The sequence below is a fragment of the Ambystoma mexicanum genome, chromosome 9, assembly GCF_040938575.1.
Source record: "Ambystoma mexicanum isolate Mex_15411 chromosome 9, UKY_AmexF1_1, whole genome shotgun sequence".
Taxonomy (NCBI): domain Eukaryota; kingdom Metazoa; phylum Chordata; class Amphibia; order Caudata; family Ambystomatidae; genus Ambystoma; species Ambystoma mexicanum.
The window spans coordinates 662,665,083-662,680,915 of record NC_090931.1 but is presented as its reverse complement, the minus strand read 5'-3'; the positions used below and the strand labels follow the sequence as shown (position 1 = coordinate 662,680,915).

At 47.9% G+C, this 15,833-nt stretch overlaps 1 protein-coding gene across 1 annotated transcript in view; it reads right to left on the bottom strand.

Moving 5' to 3' along the window:
- The window catches only part of NDUFB3 (NADH:ubiquinone oxidoreductase subunit B3), a 47,356-nt gene that overhangs the window by 23,882 nt on the left and 7,641 nt on the right, over positions 1-15,833 (bottom strand). The window contains exon 2 of the mRNA XM_069615450.1: positions 1,888-2,035. Within this exon, the coding sequence (XP_069471551.1) occupies positions 1,888-2,033 (146 nt within the window). The 5' untranslated portion in view covers positions 2,034-2,035. The remainder of the gene's footprint in view (positions 1-1,887; positions 2,036-15,833) is intronic.

The window sequence follows — 15,833 nt, the reverse complement described above, 5'->3', positions numbered from 1 at the left end:
CTCTGTAGTCTCCAGGGGTACTTCCACCCTCTTCACAAGCCCGTCTGAAGGAGAGACTCAATCTCATGCCACAGATTCTCTTTAGCCTCTATCTTCTTGACTTGCTGTAGCCAAAGAACTACCTGCCCCCTTTCAACAATGTTGTCTTCATTGGGCTGTTCCTAGCCTGCTGAATTGCCTCTGTCTAGATAGGCTCCTTTGGTTGGATGTACGTTGAATGCTCGTAAACAAAAATATTGTAGACGAGCAGAGTGCATTTTACAAGGTTGCATGCATTACAGAAATACAAGACTTTCGTGCAATATCCCCGACCCCCTTACTTTCCTTTTGGCGGGACACTTCTGTGTGTGCCGCCGAGTCCCTGCAGCGCCAGTTCCCTTCACTTCCATGGATTTGTACTGGCGCTGCAGGGTCCTTTTCTTTCTCAAAAACATGTTTTGAATGCAGGGGACACCCCGATTCAATTATAGCGAACAAGGGTGTGGGTGACACCCCTGCAGCCCCCACTTCCCTTGTTCGCTATAATGAAAACCGCATGGTTAAAATGTTTGGCATTTTCGGCTATATGTGATTTTTACAGTCGAAATCCAATCATTTAAATCATTTGTTCTTTTATTTATGATATTTTCGTGCAATACCCCTTTGGTCTTAAGTCAGTCCACCAGCGCTCTGAAGCTATTCGGTGCGAGTTCATGAGGTCGTAAGGGTAGGCTTGTAGGGTAGGATGCAACCGTGTGTGGGTATTTTTGTATTTCTTTATTTCCATCTCCGTTAGACCTTGGGTGAGTAGCATGCTCACTCCCCTCTGCGATCTCCGATGACTGTTCCAGAAAGCTAAACTACTAATTAAGAGCAGGGTTTATTACAATAATTGGTGCATCAATTCAGATTTTTCTTCATCTCTCTTGCCACACACACTTTTCAATGCACAAGAAAAACACGTCTATCTGCAGCCATAATATAAAGTTAACACATAGTTTTCTCTGGTTCATAGGTCTGCAGTGCTACAGCAATTTGCCTATGAATCTTGCTCATATTGTGTGACCACATGTGTAGTTGCGTCAACAAGTTCACCAGAGGAAAAGGATCCCGCTTTATATAGTTTTGTGATGAAAGGGGTGGCACCTAGCAACATCGAGAACCTTACAAATCACAGAAGGCAGGTTTTCAAAGGTAATATGCATGTCAAGGACTGAAGAGTCCCCCGGACATTCTTAAAATGTGGCTTCTACATCCAAAAACCTGACCATTTTATTTTAGGACACTCAGGAATTAAACACTCCTTACCCAGATGCACCAAGGACGTCCCAATACCATATGCATGTGTGTGCATGAAAAGGCACACAGTCTTGTTATGTAAATGGTTGAGAAAGTTGCAAACTGGTCTTGGGTACCTAGAATCTGATGGACTTAACAGATTTCAATTATTCCGAAATCTCTCCATCCAGAATCTCGTCAAAGTGTTACAAACAAAGTGACTGGAGGAAATTGAAACCTGTAGAAGCTTTCTGGGAGATTTGGGGATCAGGGAGGGGGTGGCTGAAAGCTCTATTGAATCCTAGATATGCCATTTTGCAGGAATGAATCTGCTAGTTATTCTCTGAAGTCATTAGGCTATGCAGAAATCTTTACATTAAAGTTCTGGCATTAAATTGTTGCAGAAAATATAAATCAAGTCTAGCTGCAATGAATTTTAACTGGCAACTGCTGGTATGTATAGCCTAGTAAATTTGTGAACGCTCGGCTACCAAAAACTGTGCCCTTTCAACTTGCCCTGTGTACATGATTATCCAGGTTTTACTATGTTAAGGCATACACTTTCCTACACGGATTGTAATAAATAGGTTGTGCTTTAAAAAGAAATAAAGAAACTAGGACATATCTTACCGAGTCCAAGGATCATGTAGGCCTCTCCTGGCCAGTCTCTGCTGAACAACCTCCAGAGGCGTGCCTTCTACCTTCCACATTTTGTAATCTGGAAGCTGCATTTTGCCATGTGCGTGCTCAGCTCCATGTTCATGACCATGCCCCATTCCTGGAAAAGAAACGTTTAATTGTAAGATCAGTTACTAGGCTCAAAGCCCTTGAATACTTGCCCTTCAAATTGTAAAATGACATGTCCCTAGAGCGAGAGACCGAAATAAAAAAAAAAAGAAATAAAAAGCACGACGTAGTATCCAGGAAGGGAGAAACCAGCCTTAATCTTAAAGTCTTTGATTGGAGTCCAGAGGGCAAGCATGTGAAAACACAGTACCAAATAACATACATTTCACACAATAACGGTGGCAGTGCTATTTCCAGTTTGAGGGCCCTGTGTATAGTTTACCATTATGAAGAAAGCCTTGTACTGGAAAGAGCTACATTTAGCCTAATGTAGCTACAGAGACTGCTCCCAAAGCAGCAACAGGCAAAAAAGGTACACCTGGTTAGAAAGAGGCACTGAGGCTCAGCCTTCTCCAACATCACAGCCAAAATCAAACTCCTTTGCAAAGACAATTTCCATAATCTATAATCGCCTTACATTCTGGAAAAACCTTTAAATACATGGTTGCTTAACAAAACTTACCAACTCCAGGGCATCAGCATACTGGGTGTAATAAAGGATGGCTTAAAGGTTGAACTTGGGGCTCGTCATCCATAAAGAAAACACATCACCAGGTGGGTATGAACCCATACCGCACTAGTTGACCGGGAGGGGAGGCCTGCAATTTGCTCAACACTGGCCTACACAATCAAAGAATGATTAAGGGACTCCACACCAAGTTTCTGCTTTTTCCACTACACATCAATGCCCCCTCATCACAACAGCACACCCACAGAGGGTCATAGCACCAAGCCATAGGCCGAGACACAGGAGGTGGTGGGGAGGTTGAGGCATTATGCTCTCTGGTGCCTCACTACGATTAACCCAGGTTTCCAAATGTAACCTCGCCCGCTGTGATTTTGATCACACATCCCACTATAATCTTACTTGCAAGTGTATCACTGGATTTATCTCACTGTGATATTGCCCGTAGGTGATTTACTGAACCTATGCCCCACTGATATTTCTACCCAGCATCCAACTCAATCCACTGTTTATATAGTAACCAAAGTGCCTGCTCCTGTATACAGTGCCCCAGTCTTGTCCTACTCTTTCTGTTCCAGTTGTACACTATCCACTGGCAGGGATACTAGCACACCCTAATAGCACCTTTGAAATTCTCCTTACTACTTAAGTGAATCATAACCAGGTTGTTACTAAGGCCACGCCAAATGGATGCTCCAAATACTAATTGGGGTTTCCACTGACCAGTGCCTCTCCCAGCAGGCACCAAACAACAAACCTGCACCACTCCAAACAAATCTAGTATGGCAGTCCCAGCTGATGCATCCTCGCACCATGGACAAACGAGCCATGTGTGCCCCAAACGAGCCATGTGTGCCCAGAGTGGAGTCTCAAGTCCTCTCAAGAAGATATATCTAGACACAACCCTGCACACAGTACCCTGGTACTTTGGAACAGAAAGAGGCAACACATGGCAAATTAAGTTATCTTGCCTTCTCTTCCCCACCATCAAGAGTGACTACAAACTTGAGATTGCAGTGTTTCTGGACTGTCCCATCCTATTCCCCCTGCCCAGCCCACTTTGACTGCCAGCATTCTGCTTGATCTTCACTTTCCTGCAGATGCCGACCCCTCTTTAGACCAAGAATGGCAAACCCAGCTTTGCGGTGCACTTCAAGGAATACACACTCCGTTGTCCATTTTCTGCTCCTCATTTTGTTGTTGAGGAACCCACTACAGAATAGCAGCACTCTGAAAAAGTGGTCCTGGTAGTGCCTCAACATGTGGCGATTCCTTGCCAGTGGGGGGATTTCAATTTCTTTTTGGCACGTGTGCCCTGTGTGAGAAGGGTTTGGGGCCTGTGGGAGACATAGGGATCCCTCAGAGACATTAGCAGGAATTCTGTCCCTTAGCCAGACCACCCGACACATGCCTTGTGCTGTCCTGGGCAAGGGCAAAAGTACCAGCAAGCCACTGAGCATGTGCGAGTGTGTTTTGAGGAGCCCCTCAGTCTGCTAACAAAAATATTATGGAGGACGCAATAGATGTCTGCACTCCTCAAATTCCAAGCAGCACATTAAACAAAAACGTTTTTTCTCCAATAAACAACAGCATGTACCTTATAGTAATGAGCAGTTTCCAGACGGCATCACTTTCCGTCATCTGCTAACTCCCATATGTTTCTTTTGTTGCATATTGTTATCCCTCAAGTAGTCTCTTTCCAGCTTTCTTCCTGGAATCACATTCTTGTGACAGGTTCTTTGGAAATGACAGTTCTATCCAGGGGGTCCAGTGGGTTCCTGAACTAGCTCTTAATCCAAGAAGCGGATCCTAAGAATGCCCAACCTTCGCTCCCTTTCTTACTCACCAGACCGATACTCCGTACTGCCCAAGGGGAACCTCACATCTGGCCTTCGTGCGGTCTACAAACTGACATTTGACGTCCTGCCACCAACTCGTTGCTCTTCCCACTTCACCTATGCAACCTGTGTATTTAAGTTGCTTACTGCTCTCACTGGAACTCAACTGGCCAAAGGATCATACAACGAGACACAAATTGGGACGCCATTATCCACGACAACGCTTGCCGGAATACCCTCCCTGTTGAAAATCTTACATGGGAACTCAATGATCGTATCTGTTGTCACCAACTCCATGGCAATGGCCTGCACCCACTGAGCTGTGCAGTGCAGAGGACCACCACAAATCTCCACTCAACGCATCCATGGGACCCATGAAATCCAATGCCAATCTAGACCACACTTCACCAGGAATCTCTACCGGATACACAGGTTGCAGCCGCAAAACCTTACTTTTGTCGCTGATGGCACATAACACACAGTCCTTCACCATAACCTCCACTTCTTCATCCATACCCGGCCACCGGTACGATTCCTGCAGCCTCTTTTTTTCAAAGACCTTCCTAGATGGCCCTCATGCACCAGTTCAACAAACTGAGACCTCAAACTCACTAGGGCAAAGCACCTTATCCCTTCTGCTAATACCCCATGGGTCTTCCGCCAATTCGCTCAACACATGAATTTATGCCTTAGCCACGGTTCCGTTACCACGGTCCCCCAAACATTGTACAACCCTGGCCTGATCCAAGAATTTTCAGCATCCTCTGCATACTCCTTCTCCCATTAACTTTTCTCGGTAGCCAGAAGCATGCTAGCAACTTGCGTGCCACCTTTGGTTTCCTCTGATTTGCCTTGAGCAGGCCCGGGCAACCGGGACAAACAATCACCACAATTGTAGCCAGTCACATAGCACAGCGAGCTAAGCATTCAGCCCCGACATCTGTATTCAGCCTGCTGTGGCAGGTACGAATCCCGGCAGGGTCAACTCAGCCTTTCATCCTTCCGAGGTCGATAAAATTATTACCACTCTGTGGGAAAATAATGTCTTTTGTTATTTGAGTACTCTGAGACCTGTAGCATTATATAAGAAATAAATAATTAACATGCTTAGCTCCCGGGACATACTGCATTACAAAATTGAACTCCTGCAGATCCACCATCCACGGTGCTATTATGGGGAAAATCGAACCCCAACCCTTCGTAGTCCTGATATGCATGAGGGGTTTGTGATCCGTCCCGAAGACATAGAGAATACCCCATAGGAATGCCCTAAAATGCTTTGAGGCCCAAACCGCTGATGATACCTCCCCCTCAATGACAGCATACCATTTCTCAGCATCTCTGAGAATTCTCGAAACAAACAATAGGATTACACTACCACCATGTCAATGCACCAGAATGGCACTCAAACCAACATGGCATGCGTCAACCGTGAGGATCATCCAGCACTTGGGATCAAACGAACGCAAAGCGGTGGCATTGTCCACGTCTTTAAGCTGGACATACTCCTCGTCACACTCTGGCATCCACACAAAACTTACGTTTTCCTTGAGCAAAGCTTGCGTGCTCACTGTCTCATAAGATGCAACAAACATAACATAATACTCAAGTCATTCCCAGGATCAATCTGAGCAGTTCCTTATTCACAGGGGCCACTCAGCGTCCCTTTCATCACCTCTACCAGACGCTTCCTGGGCCTAATGCCACTGGCATCAATGGTGTGACACATGGAACACCTACCAGACACTTCTCCAACGTCATCGTCAAACTACTCTCCTCCAAGATCTGCATCACAACCCGCACTCTCTTGTCATGTTCCCATACATACCTCCCCCACAATAAGAGGTTATCTTGAAAGTAACAGACGCCGGGAACCTTCCCAAACAATGCCAGCTTCAACCGCTGAAAAACAGCGGATGCCAGACCAAACGGCAAAACCTGTATGCCCAAAATGGGGTAATGTACAACGTGAGAGGGCAGGACTCTTCGGGCAAATTTATCTGATGGGATGTGGAAGAAAGGTTGAACGTGGAAAGACATACCGCCTGACCCAAAGTTGCCAAAAGCTTGTTAATATTATGCAACGGTCCACTCAAATACATACTTAGCTCCCTGAGATCAACACACATCCTCACGCCTTCATCGTGTTTGTTCACTAAAACAACCGGTGACAGCCAGCGACAGCCACTATGGTGATTCAATTTCCACAATTATCCAAGCTTCCATTAACTTGTACAACTCCTTCCTAAGTGGCTCGCTGTGGCAAAAATTGGAATGCAGCTCACCCTGTAAGCCTTAGGCACAGCTGCTCTCTAGCACAATTTTGTGCACAAAAACTTGCTACATACCTATTTTGCAGCAAAAACTGCCGGGCACCTGCCCTTCAAATATGCTGCTCACACCCCAGACGTCAACGGATCCAGCTGGTCCTCCTCAACACAGGCACACTCCTCCCTTGCCGAAAGTATGTATCCAAAGCGGCCTGTTCGTTCCATCTAAGCACACTGGCTCCTTTGTTCACCGCCCCATAAAAATGCAATTTCTGCCCACTCGTACCATAGCACCTTTATTGGCACCTGGCCAAACGCACTTGGATTGATGTCTGCGGCTCTGACATTGGACAACTCTTTTGCACAACTCTTCTTGTAAACATATGGGGAAATCATAGTGTAGGGAGAGCCAGAATCTATCAACCTTTCCATTTGTACACCATTAACAGTGAGCATGTTTCATAGTCCCTTCCTTACAGCACCTTGGACATGCAAGAGCCACCACCACCCCCCTCTCCCGACACTGCTTGCAACACCGCTCACACACACATATCTGTCTCAATCATCCTAACCCCTTGCCTGCACTCCCTACTCCGTCCTCCGCCTTGGCACTGGGTGGCTTCCCCATACACACTTCCTGCAAGTTTGTCTTACGCCGCCAGCAGATGCTTTATTGTATTTGTAGGCCTGACAGTCTCCTCTGGGAACCCCCGTCTTAACTTTAGTCTCGTAACCCTTTTTGGTGGTCAATACCACCTGCACAGTCTCACCTTGACCATCTTTTCTGTGCCAATTTATACACTTGCACGGGACTCTTCAATCGCCCAGGTAATTTCTATAAACTTGTCCGATCCACAATCTTTCCCGGACGAAGGCGCTGCTTGTCTGCATTATTTGGTCTCTTCCTGTATGCCGGTGAACATGCACGATTCAATAAGTGTCTGCACGGTCGTGACATAAGCATCAATGCATTCGCCTTCTGCCTGCGCTCTTGAAAAGAAATGATAACGCTCAAGCACGACATTTGGCCTTTTCCGAAAACTTGCCTCCAACTTTTGAGAGCAGTATTATACAGGAGCACCACAGTCTCTACTTTGCCACCACCAGGAGTGGCCATGCGCACCTAATCACCTAGCAAATGTCTGAAAATCCTGAGTCCTTAAGGCACCCAAACAGTCCAGCAGACCTGCTTACCTTTGGGCATCGCTGTAAGCCACTGCGCCCGCAGATGCAACTTGAAGGCATCTATCCACAGGTCCCACAACACCCAGGTTCATCATAAAAGCTGGGGGTGGATGCTGGCATTGGTGTGCTGAATTAGCTTTTTTTTCCCTGAACAATCCTTGTGGAAAAAAACTTGTGGAAAGGCCTTCCAAGATGGCCGTTCCCTGCTTCTGTTTGCCTTTGTTTTTGGACATTGCTTCCTGTTTTCTTCTGTGCCAGCTCCCGCCCCCCTCTCCCACTGGTTGCCTTCGGCCCTTAAGCCAATGGCAACAACCGGGAGGCGGGAGCCGGCCTCACCACCTAAGGCCCACAACGGGGCACTGCCTCCATCCTGCTTTCACCTCCCTCTGTGATGGAGCCTTCCCCTCTGCCCCTCAGCAACCTTTATCTTGCGCCGGACAAACATCAGATGCGCACCGCTGTGGAGTAAGGAAAATGGGACACTGTTTCTTGACTTTTGCTCACTGAGGCGAGCGGCTGCAAGTTTGGCTGCAAATTACACGATACGATTGTGCTTGCTTTACCTTAACTGCCGTTACTATCATGCTGCGCTTCGTGCGTTTCAAACCTGGCATTTCCTGTAATTCATGTTTTTTGCTGCCTAATTTCAACTTGTGGAAAGGCCTTCCAAGATGGCCGTTCCCTGCTTCTGTTTGCCTTTGTTTTTGGACATTGCTTCCTGTTTTCTTCTGTGCCAGCTCCCGCCCCCCTCTCCCATTGGTTGCCTTCGGCCCTTAAGCCAATGGCAACAACCGGGAGGCGGGAGCCGGCCTCACCACCTAAGGCCCCGTCTACCCCTGTCCACCACGGTACGCCGGATCGCCGCCCCCCGCGAGTGTCTGTGTGCCCCTCTGTCCCCCCCGCGAGTGTCTGTGTGCCCCTCTGTCCCCTGTGAGTGCCTGTGTGCCCTCCCACCCCCCGTTAGTTTCTGTGTGCCCCCCCACCCCCCGCGAGTGCCTGTGTACCCCCCAGCCCCCCCGCGAGTGTCTGTGTGCCCCCCCCGCGAGTGTCTGTGTGCCCCCCTGCCCCCCCCGCGAGTGTCTGTGTACCCCCCTGCCCCCCCTTGAGTGTCTGTGTGCCCCCTGTCCCCCCCGCGAGTGCCTGTGTGCCCCCGTCCCCCCCCGCGAGTGTCTGTGTGCCCCCCTGCCCCCCCGTGAGTGCCCCTGCCCCCGCGTAAGTTTCGGTGTGCCCCCTGCCCCCCGCGAGTGTCTGTGTGCCCCCCTGCGAGTGTCTGTGTGCCCCTCTGTCCCCCCGCGAGTGTCTGGTGCCCCCCTGCCCCCCCCCGCGAGTGTCTGTGTGCCCCCCCGCGAGTGTCTGTGTGCCCCCCTGCCCCAGTGAGTGTGTGTTGTGCCCCTCTGCCCCCCGCGAGTGTCTGTGTGCCCCTCTGTCCCCCCGCGAGTGTCTGGTGCCCCCCCTGCCCCCCCCCCGCGAGTGCCTGTGTGGCCCCCTGCCCCCCCATGAGTGCCTGTGTGCCCCTCAGCCCCCCGTGAGTGCCTGTGTGCCCCTCAGCCCCCCGCGAGTGTCTTGTGCCCCCCCTGCCCCCCTTCCGTGAGTGTCTCTGCGCCCTCACCCTGCTTGCTCCCCCCCTTTTGTTCTGCGTTCCACCCCCCTTCCTGCCTCCTCCCTTCCCCCCTCCTCAATTCCATCCTCTTCTACTACCTTCCTACTCCCCCCTTTTCTCCCTCCTCTCAGCCTTCCCCCTCCTAGCACTTACTCCTAACATCTGTTCCGTGACTCTTGATAGCAGCTTGTCTGTCTCCCCTCCCCCCCCCTTGTTCTTCTCCCTCCTCCCCCCTCCACTGCTTTTTAAATTTGTCACCGACATTTTTGCTCAGTAGCGTGCCTTGTTCTCCTTCCCCTTGCCCCCCCTCCCACCCTGCCTCTTGTTACCACCTGCACTGCGTAAATTGTCGTCAGACATAGTAATGTTACTGCTTGCTCTATTCTCCTTCCTATCCATTTCCTCTTGCCTTACTTGTTCTATGCACTTGCACTATCAGAAATGTCGACAGGCCTATTATGATAGTTTTTTTTCACATTCTGTATTGTTTCAAGGACTTTTACTGAATGTAACTGTATTTTCCTATGTCCCCTCCCTCCTTGAAGCGCTTTGAAACACTTTGTGTATAGGCGCTATATAAATAAACTATCATATCATATCCTTAAGACGGCTATGTGCTGCACCCTCCAAACAGCCACACAAAAACTCAATTTGTGGCAAGATTAGGGAAGGCAACGAATTCAAAACAACAAAAGAAATCAAAAATGATTATTATATTTTTCCATCTGCACTGAGACAAGGAAGAGCGCTTATCCACTGCTCATCACTGATCGTGTCCCAACAAAGCTGGCCGGCTGTACAGGCACGTAGTTCGGTGCCTTCCTCTAGCGTGCTAGGCACACCCCCCTAAGCAGCGGCACCCACGGCCGGTGTAACGTCACTTTTTCCTAGCTGTCAGAAAATCCTATCTTGCTGACTGAGCATGCGTGCGCATGCTCAGTCAGTACTTAAAGGATAGGATTTTTGACAGCAGAAATGTGGTGTGCCTGTGTTTGTGGGGTTCCAGGGGTGCCGTTTCTGTAACTTGATGTGAGCCAGGCTCACTGAAATAACAGAACAGGGCAAAGCCCTGTTAAGAGCTACTCTTAAATGGACGCAAACAGCACGAACCCCACGGACTTCAGAAGATAAACACAGCGGACACTGTGTTTTATAAAGTCCCAGGATTCTAATAAGCGCTAAAGGTGCAAAACATATGAAAGTATCCATAACAAATATATATATGTACGTGTATGTGAAGTAAGTGCATCATTATCACGTTAATAATGCACTTATTTCACATACAAGTACATAGTCATGATAAATCCGGCTGACTGCGCATGCTCAGTCATGATTTATAGTTAAGCACTAGGGGCAGGGCCGTCGAAATAGAAGAGGCATCTTTCTACAGATGAAAGCAGTGGGGACAGGGGAGGGGGCGCTCAGCCATCTGTTCACATTCCCCCTCTTAATGAAGCCTTGTTACAGTGAGAAGTGTTGACACTGCATGGCTCAGTGAGTTCAGTGCTCTCCCAGACTGAACAGTAGTCATGGAATTTGCTGATTAAAAGTGCCACACAGAGCCAAGGAGAGCCAGGTCCTGGACAGATGAAGCCCTGCCTCCCGCTTGCCTGCAGATAAGGCGGACGGCTGGGCTCTGTCCTTGAATGGCCCCCACTTACCTGGGCTGTCTTCCTGCATTGCGAGCATCAGGACTGAATTTTACAACCCCACCATGCAGGGGCGCCGAGTACGGGGGGCGGCGGGGCCCGGGCCTCCCCTCCCCCCTGGTAAAATGAAGTCAGGACAGAGCCCCAAGCCCCCTGTGCCCCCCCGGCTCAGAGAGAAGAGACACAGTATGGATGGCCCTTTGTTCCATCCATACTGTGTCTCTCTCTGGCGGCTCGGGTAAAAGCCGGGGAAAAACGATGTTTAGAAATTGTGGGACAGATGTAAAGCAAGAGGCTCTTGCTTTGCATCTGTCCCACAATTTCTAAAAATTGTTTTGGGTATACTTCTACAGAAGTATACCCAACCCAAAACAATTTTTAGAAATGAAGGCACAGATGCAAAATAAGTCTGTCCCTCAATTTCTAAAAATCGTTTTGGGTTGGGTGTATTTGTACATCTGTGCACCCCTGTTGGCAAGTGGGGTGCACAGATGTACAAATACACCCAACCCAGAAGGATTTTTAGAAATGGAGGTACAGATGCAAAACAAGTCTGTCCCTCAATTTCTAAAAATCGTTTTGGGTTGGGTGTATTTGTACATCTGTGCACCCCTGTTGGCAAGTGGGGTGCACAGATGTACAAATACACCCAACCCAGAAGGATTTTTAGAAATGGAGGTACAGATGCAAAGCGAGGGAGGGGGAGGGAGCAGGGGCAGGGAGAGGAAAAATGAGACTGTTTGCATGTCTCTGAGTGTGCACGTGGTGAGGAATGCTATGGGCGGGGAGCGGAGGCGTATGAGCCAGCACTTTCTAGTAGAGCTGCCATATTTGAAATGGGGCAATGCTGGTACTCCTCAGTTAGCTGGCTATACTCTTGATGTGATAGTACTGCTGCAACAGGGCTTCTATAATTGTTGAATCTTCTCAACGATAATACTATGCTTTTGTTGTGGCAATGCTAGTTCATCTTAGTGGGGCTGCTATACTTTTGATGGGACAACATCAGCACCTCTCAGTTGAGCTGCTACACTCTTATTGACAAGGCCCCAGCACTTGTCAATAGATGGATTTCTTTTTATTTTCATTGGTTATTTATAATGCGTGTACTACCCAGAGGTTTCTAAGCGCGGACTGAAGGAGCGAACCTGTGTTGCGCGGACTGAGGGAGTGAACCTGTGTTGCGTGGACCGAGGGAGCAAACCTGTGTTGCGCGGACCGAGGGAGCAAACCTGTGTTGCGCGGACCGAGGGAGCGAACCTGTGTTGCTCTGTGTCGTCTTGCTTCCAAGGCGAGCACGTTGCCCCTGAGCTATCCTTCCGATACTCTAAAGATCTGAAGTACATTTAATGATACAGAACCAGAACTATTGAGCAAGTCTGTCAACATCAGAATAACTCAACACTGTCGTGGTTATACAAGAGCTCATATATTTAAAGGGATGGAATTACTCAGAATGTAGCAGTACTATTCAATAACCCAAAGTTCTTAAGCATAGTTAATGTGAAACTACTACACTCCTCACCGTTGGGCCAGTACTGCCACTTCGCACAGAGGCTTCTACACCTTTTATGGGGCAGCATTGATCCAGCCTACTGCTCACATGCTCAGAATTGTCATTTCTCAGCAGGACTGCAACACTATACCATTGTGTTCTGTATGTTGAGTGCTTCTTCACCACCAATGTGAATTCATGGCTCTCTCCCAGTGTCTAAATAGTAGATCTGTCTACATTCAATTGGCAACAGGCATGTCCGGAGCTGCCTGCTGTCCATAAGCTGCTGCTCAGGATGTTGGGAGCCGTGATCGGGCAAGGGATAGAAGGCTCGAGCCTGTCGGATAGCAGAGTCTTAAAACCCGCTCACTCCTTCTGGAGGTGCTATGGGGCAAAATGAGCCTGATCCCACATACAGGGGGTTGTTACCCCTTTATCTCTTCCGAATGAAAGAATGAGCTCTCTCAGACACAAGTTATGACCCCTGCACACACTGAATGAATATGGTATGGATCTATAGATCGAGAAAACTGGAGTGACAATTCAGAGTGTTTTAACAGAAATATAATTGTCTTCCCAGATGGGAGACTGACTCCATTAATATACATGGGGTCACTGAGATGACCTAGAGTGAAACTGTACATTCAGTTGTGAGATTACCAGCAATGGTTGATACTATGCTCCAAGGAGTGAGGTCCCACTCAATATATCACACTTATAGGTGTGAGACCCATCCTGAATGCTTGCCCAAAGAGCCTTGGCCAGAGTTTCACACTGAAGTAGTGAGCACGTGATCCGGGTTCTGCAGCCCACACACACACAGGGGATTCCCATGCTCCCACTTGCGAGATTTGCACCAAATTAGTGAGATTGTGCTCCAAGGTAGGAGGCACCCGCACAGCCGTTGCCATGACGTTTGGCACACTCACAGGATGGGACGGCATTTCGTTCTCCCATACTAGTTGTGTTGCTCTGCCTTTTGAGGGCTACTACAACCTGGATGATTATAGAGGGGTGGAGTAGGGGCAGTGATGGCCTACTGGAATGCAACTCGAAGGCTTAAATCTCCTTCTTACTTGACTTTAGTATATGCAGTACATGCTAGCCAAGGTTTCCATTGTTCTGCGCGCGGCTCCACCCCCCCCCCGCGCGCCGTTGCACCAAGTTGGTGACTACATGCAAATTTGTGGTCCTATAACTGCCAGTGATGTCACTTCCTGTATTTGGCCCCCCCCCACCCCTGGGAAATTCATAAGCGGGCTCCCCTGCCACCATGTACACGGGGCATGGGTTTTGGAATGGCACAGAAGTGTTTTGGCAGTTCAGCTGTGCCATGCCACGTCCACGTATATTTTGCAAGGAAGGATGATTTTGGACAAATGTTATCATTTTAGTAAAATAAATGAAAATTACTATGTGGGAGACTACAGAAAAAATGGAGGGACTGGCAGTGTCCAAAATTGGACTGTATATGAACAGGTAAGACTCGGGTCCACAGGATGAAACTTGAGTTGCTTGAAGCGGTTTTCATCTCTGTCATTCTGCCAACACCCCAAAAATAGGCACCCATCACTGCATGGTGCAGTGCAAAGATAAAGGTAGGCCAGCATTCTGATGTCAAAGGAGCCTCAAAGTACAATTGTAAGGCAATTGCTGTGCATGTTTACACTTCACTGCAGACTCTTAAGGGCACTACACAGACAGAGAACCTCCCCAAATACCAAATTATGGAGCATGTTAGGGGGGAAGTATGGAGTTGAAAATCCCACCTTTTACAGCCAAGATGATTTGAAGATGTTGTAAACACGACTTTATCCTTGTACTTCAGTGAGATGGAAGGCATTTCACTGGGAAGATTTATAGATAAGAATAGCCTCTACCTATCATTGAGGATGGGTTCACTCCTCCACCTCTGTGGACCTCTTCATTCTACAGATATCTGACAGTCCAAATAACAGATACAAAGTTCATTATTGTGGGGTTCTGCAGCAGCGTGGACATGCTCACGCCTGCCTTATCAGAAGTGAATGCGGGTTTGTTCAGTCCTGGACTACAGGCACCTGGATTCCGTACACAGGGATAGTCTTCTGCTTATGGTCATCTTTCCCGGAGAAGGCTCTCTTGCTGTTCCCTTTCTAGAGTATGCACTAGTGCCTCCTATTGATGAATGCCACTTTGCCTACGAGAATCCGCCTAGCACCTGAGCTGTCTTCCTAAAAAGAGCTGCCCTGTGCCACCTCTTGAAGTGCCACCCAGTGGAGACACATTGCAAGCCTACATTTCTAAGGATGGCACATGCAAGGCTGACTATTGCCCATCTATTGGCTGACTGAGTGGACAGGGGTTTTGGCATCATGTTAATTCATATCGGGTGGGTACGCTGTAAAGAGATTCTAGTGATAATGGAGTAATAGAACGCAGAGCATTTAATTGGAATATTCCTGCCTTATGTGCATGGCTGCCAGTCAGTTTGTTTATTTCTATTTTATGTGTATTTTATTACATTTTTATAGCACCTTCGCCAAATTGCTGAACAATGATACAAGATGGTAAAAAGTAATTTTTTTTAATTGTTTTTATTACTATAGTGCCGAAAGCCCCCAGGCATCAGGGCGCATTATATAAAGACAAGGACAACAGGAAAGTGATGGGACAGCAGAGCAGAATTACTGGTCCTGAGTAGATTAACTTTTAGTATTTATGTAGGTCCTTTATTTGAACAACACTGTCTTCAGTTTCTTCCTAAAGGATAGGTAGTTAGATTCCAGCCTTAAGCCGTTTGGGATAGTTACATTTTATAATTTAATATAAAATGTCATATTAAATAATAATAAGACAAGTAAAATAAACGGAAATCACGAATTATGATAGTGAAAGCAAATGATTTTTCAGGGCAGCACAGGAGCGATGAAAAGAGGGGGAAGAGCAGATAGGGAGAGGGAGAGTTCCAAAGGATGGGAGCAAATAACAAAAATGAGCAAAACCAGGATGGAGCCCAGGGGATTTGCGGACAGAGATACGGAGAAGAGGTTCAGAGCGAAGAGAACGTGCAGGAAGGTAGAGAGAGTTAAGAGGGCAAGATAGGAAGGAGCAGGACCATTAAGGCCTTGAAGACCATGCAGAGAAAGTGAAAGAGAAGTCGGTTGTCAAATTAAAGAAGGAAATTGGAGCATCAGTGACTGCTAACGGAATCACGAGCAGGAAGAGAAAACATGGGACGAACAGAG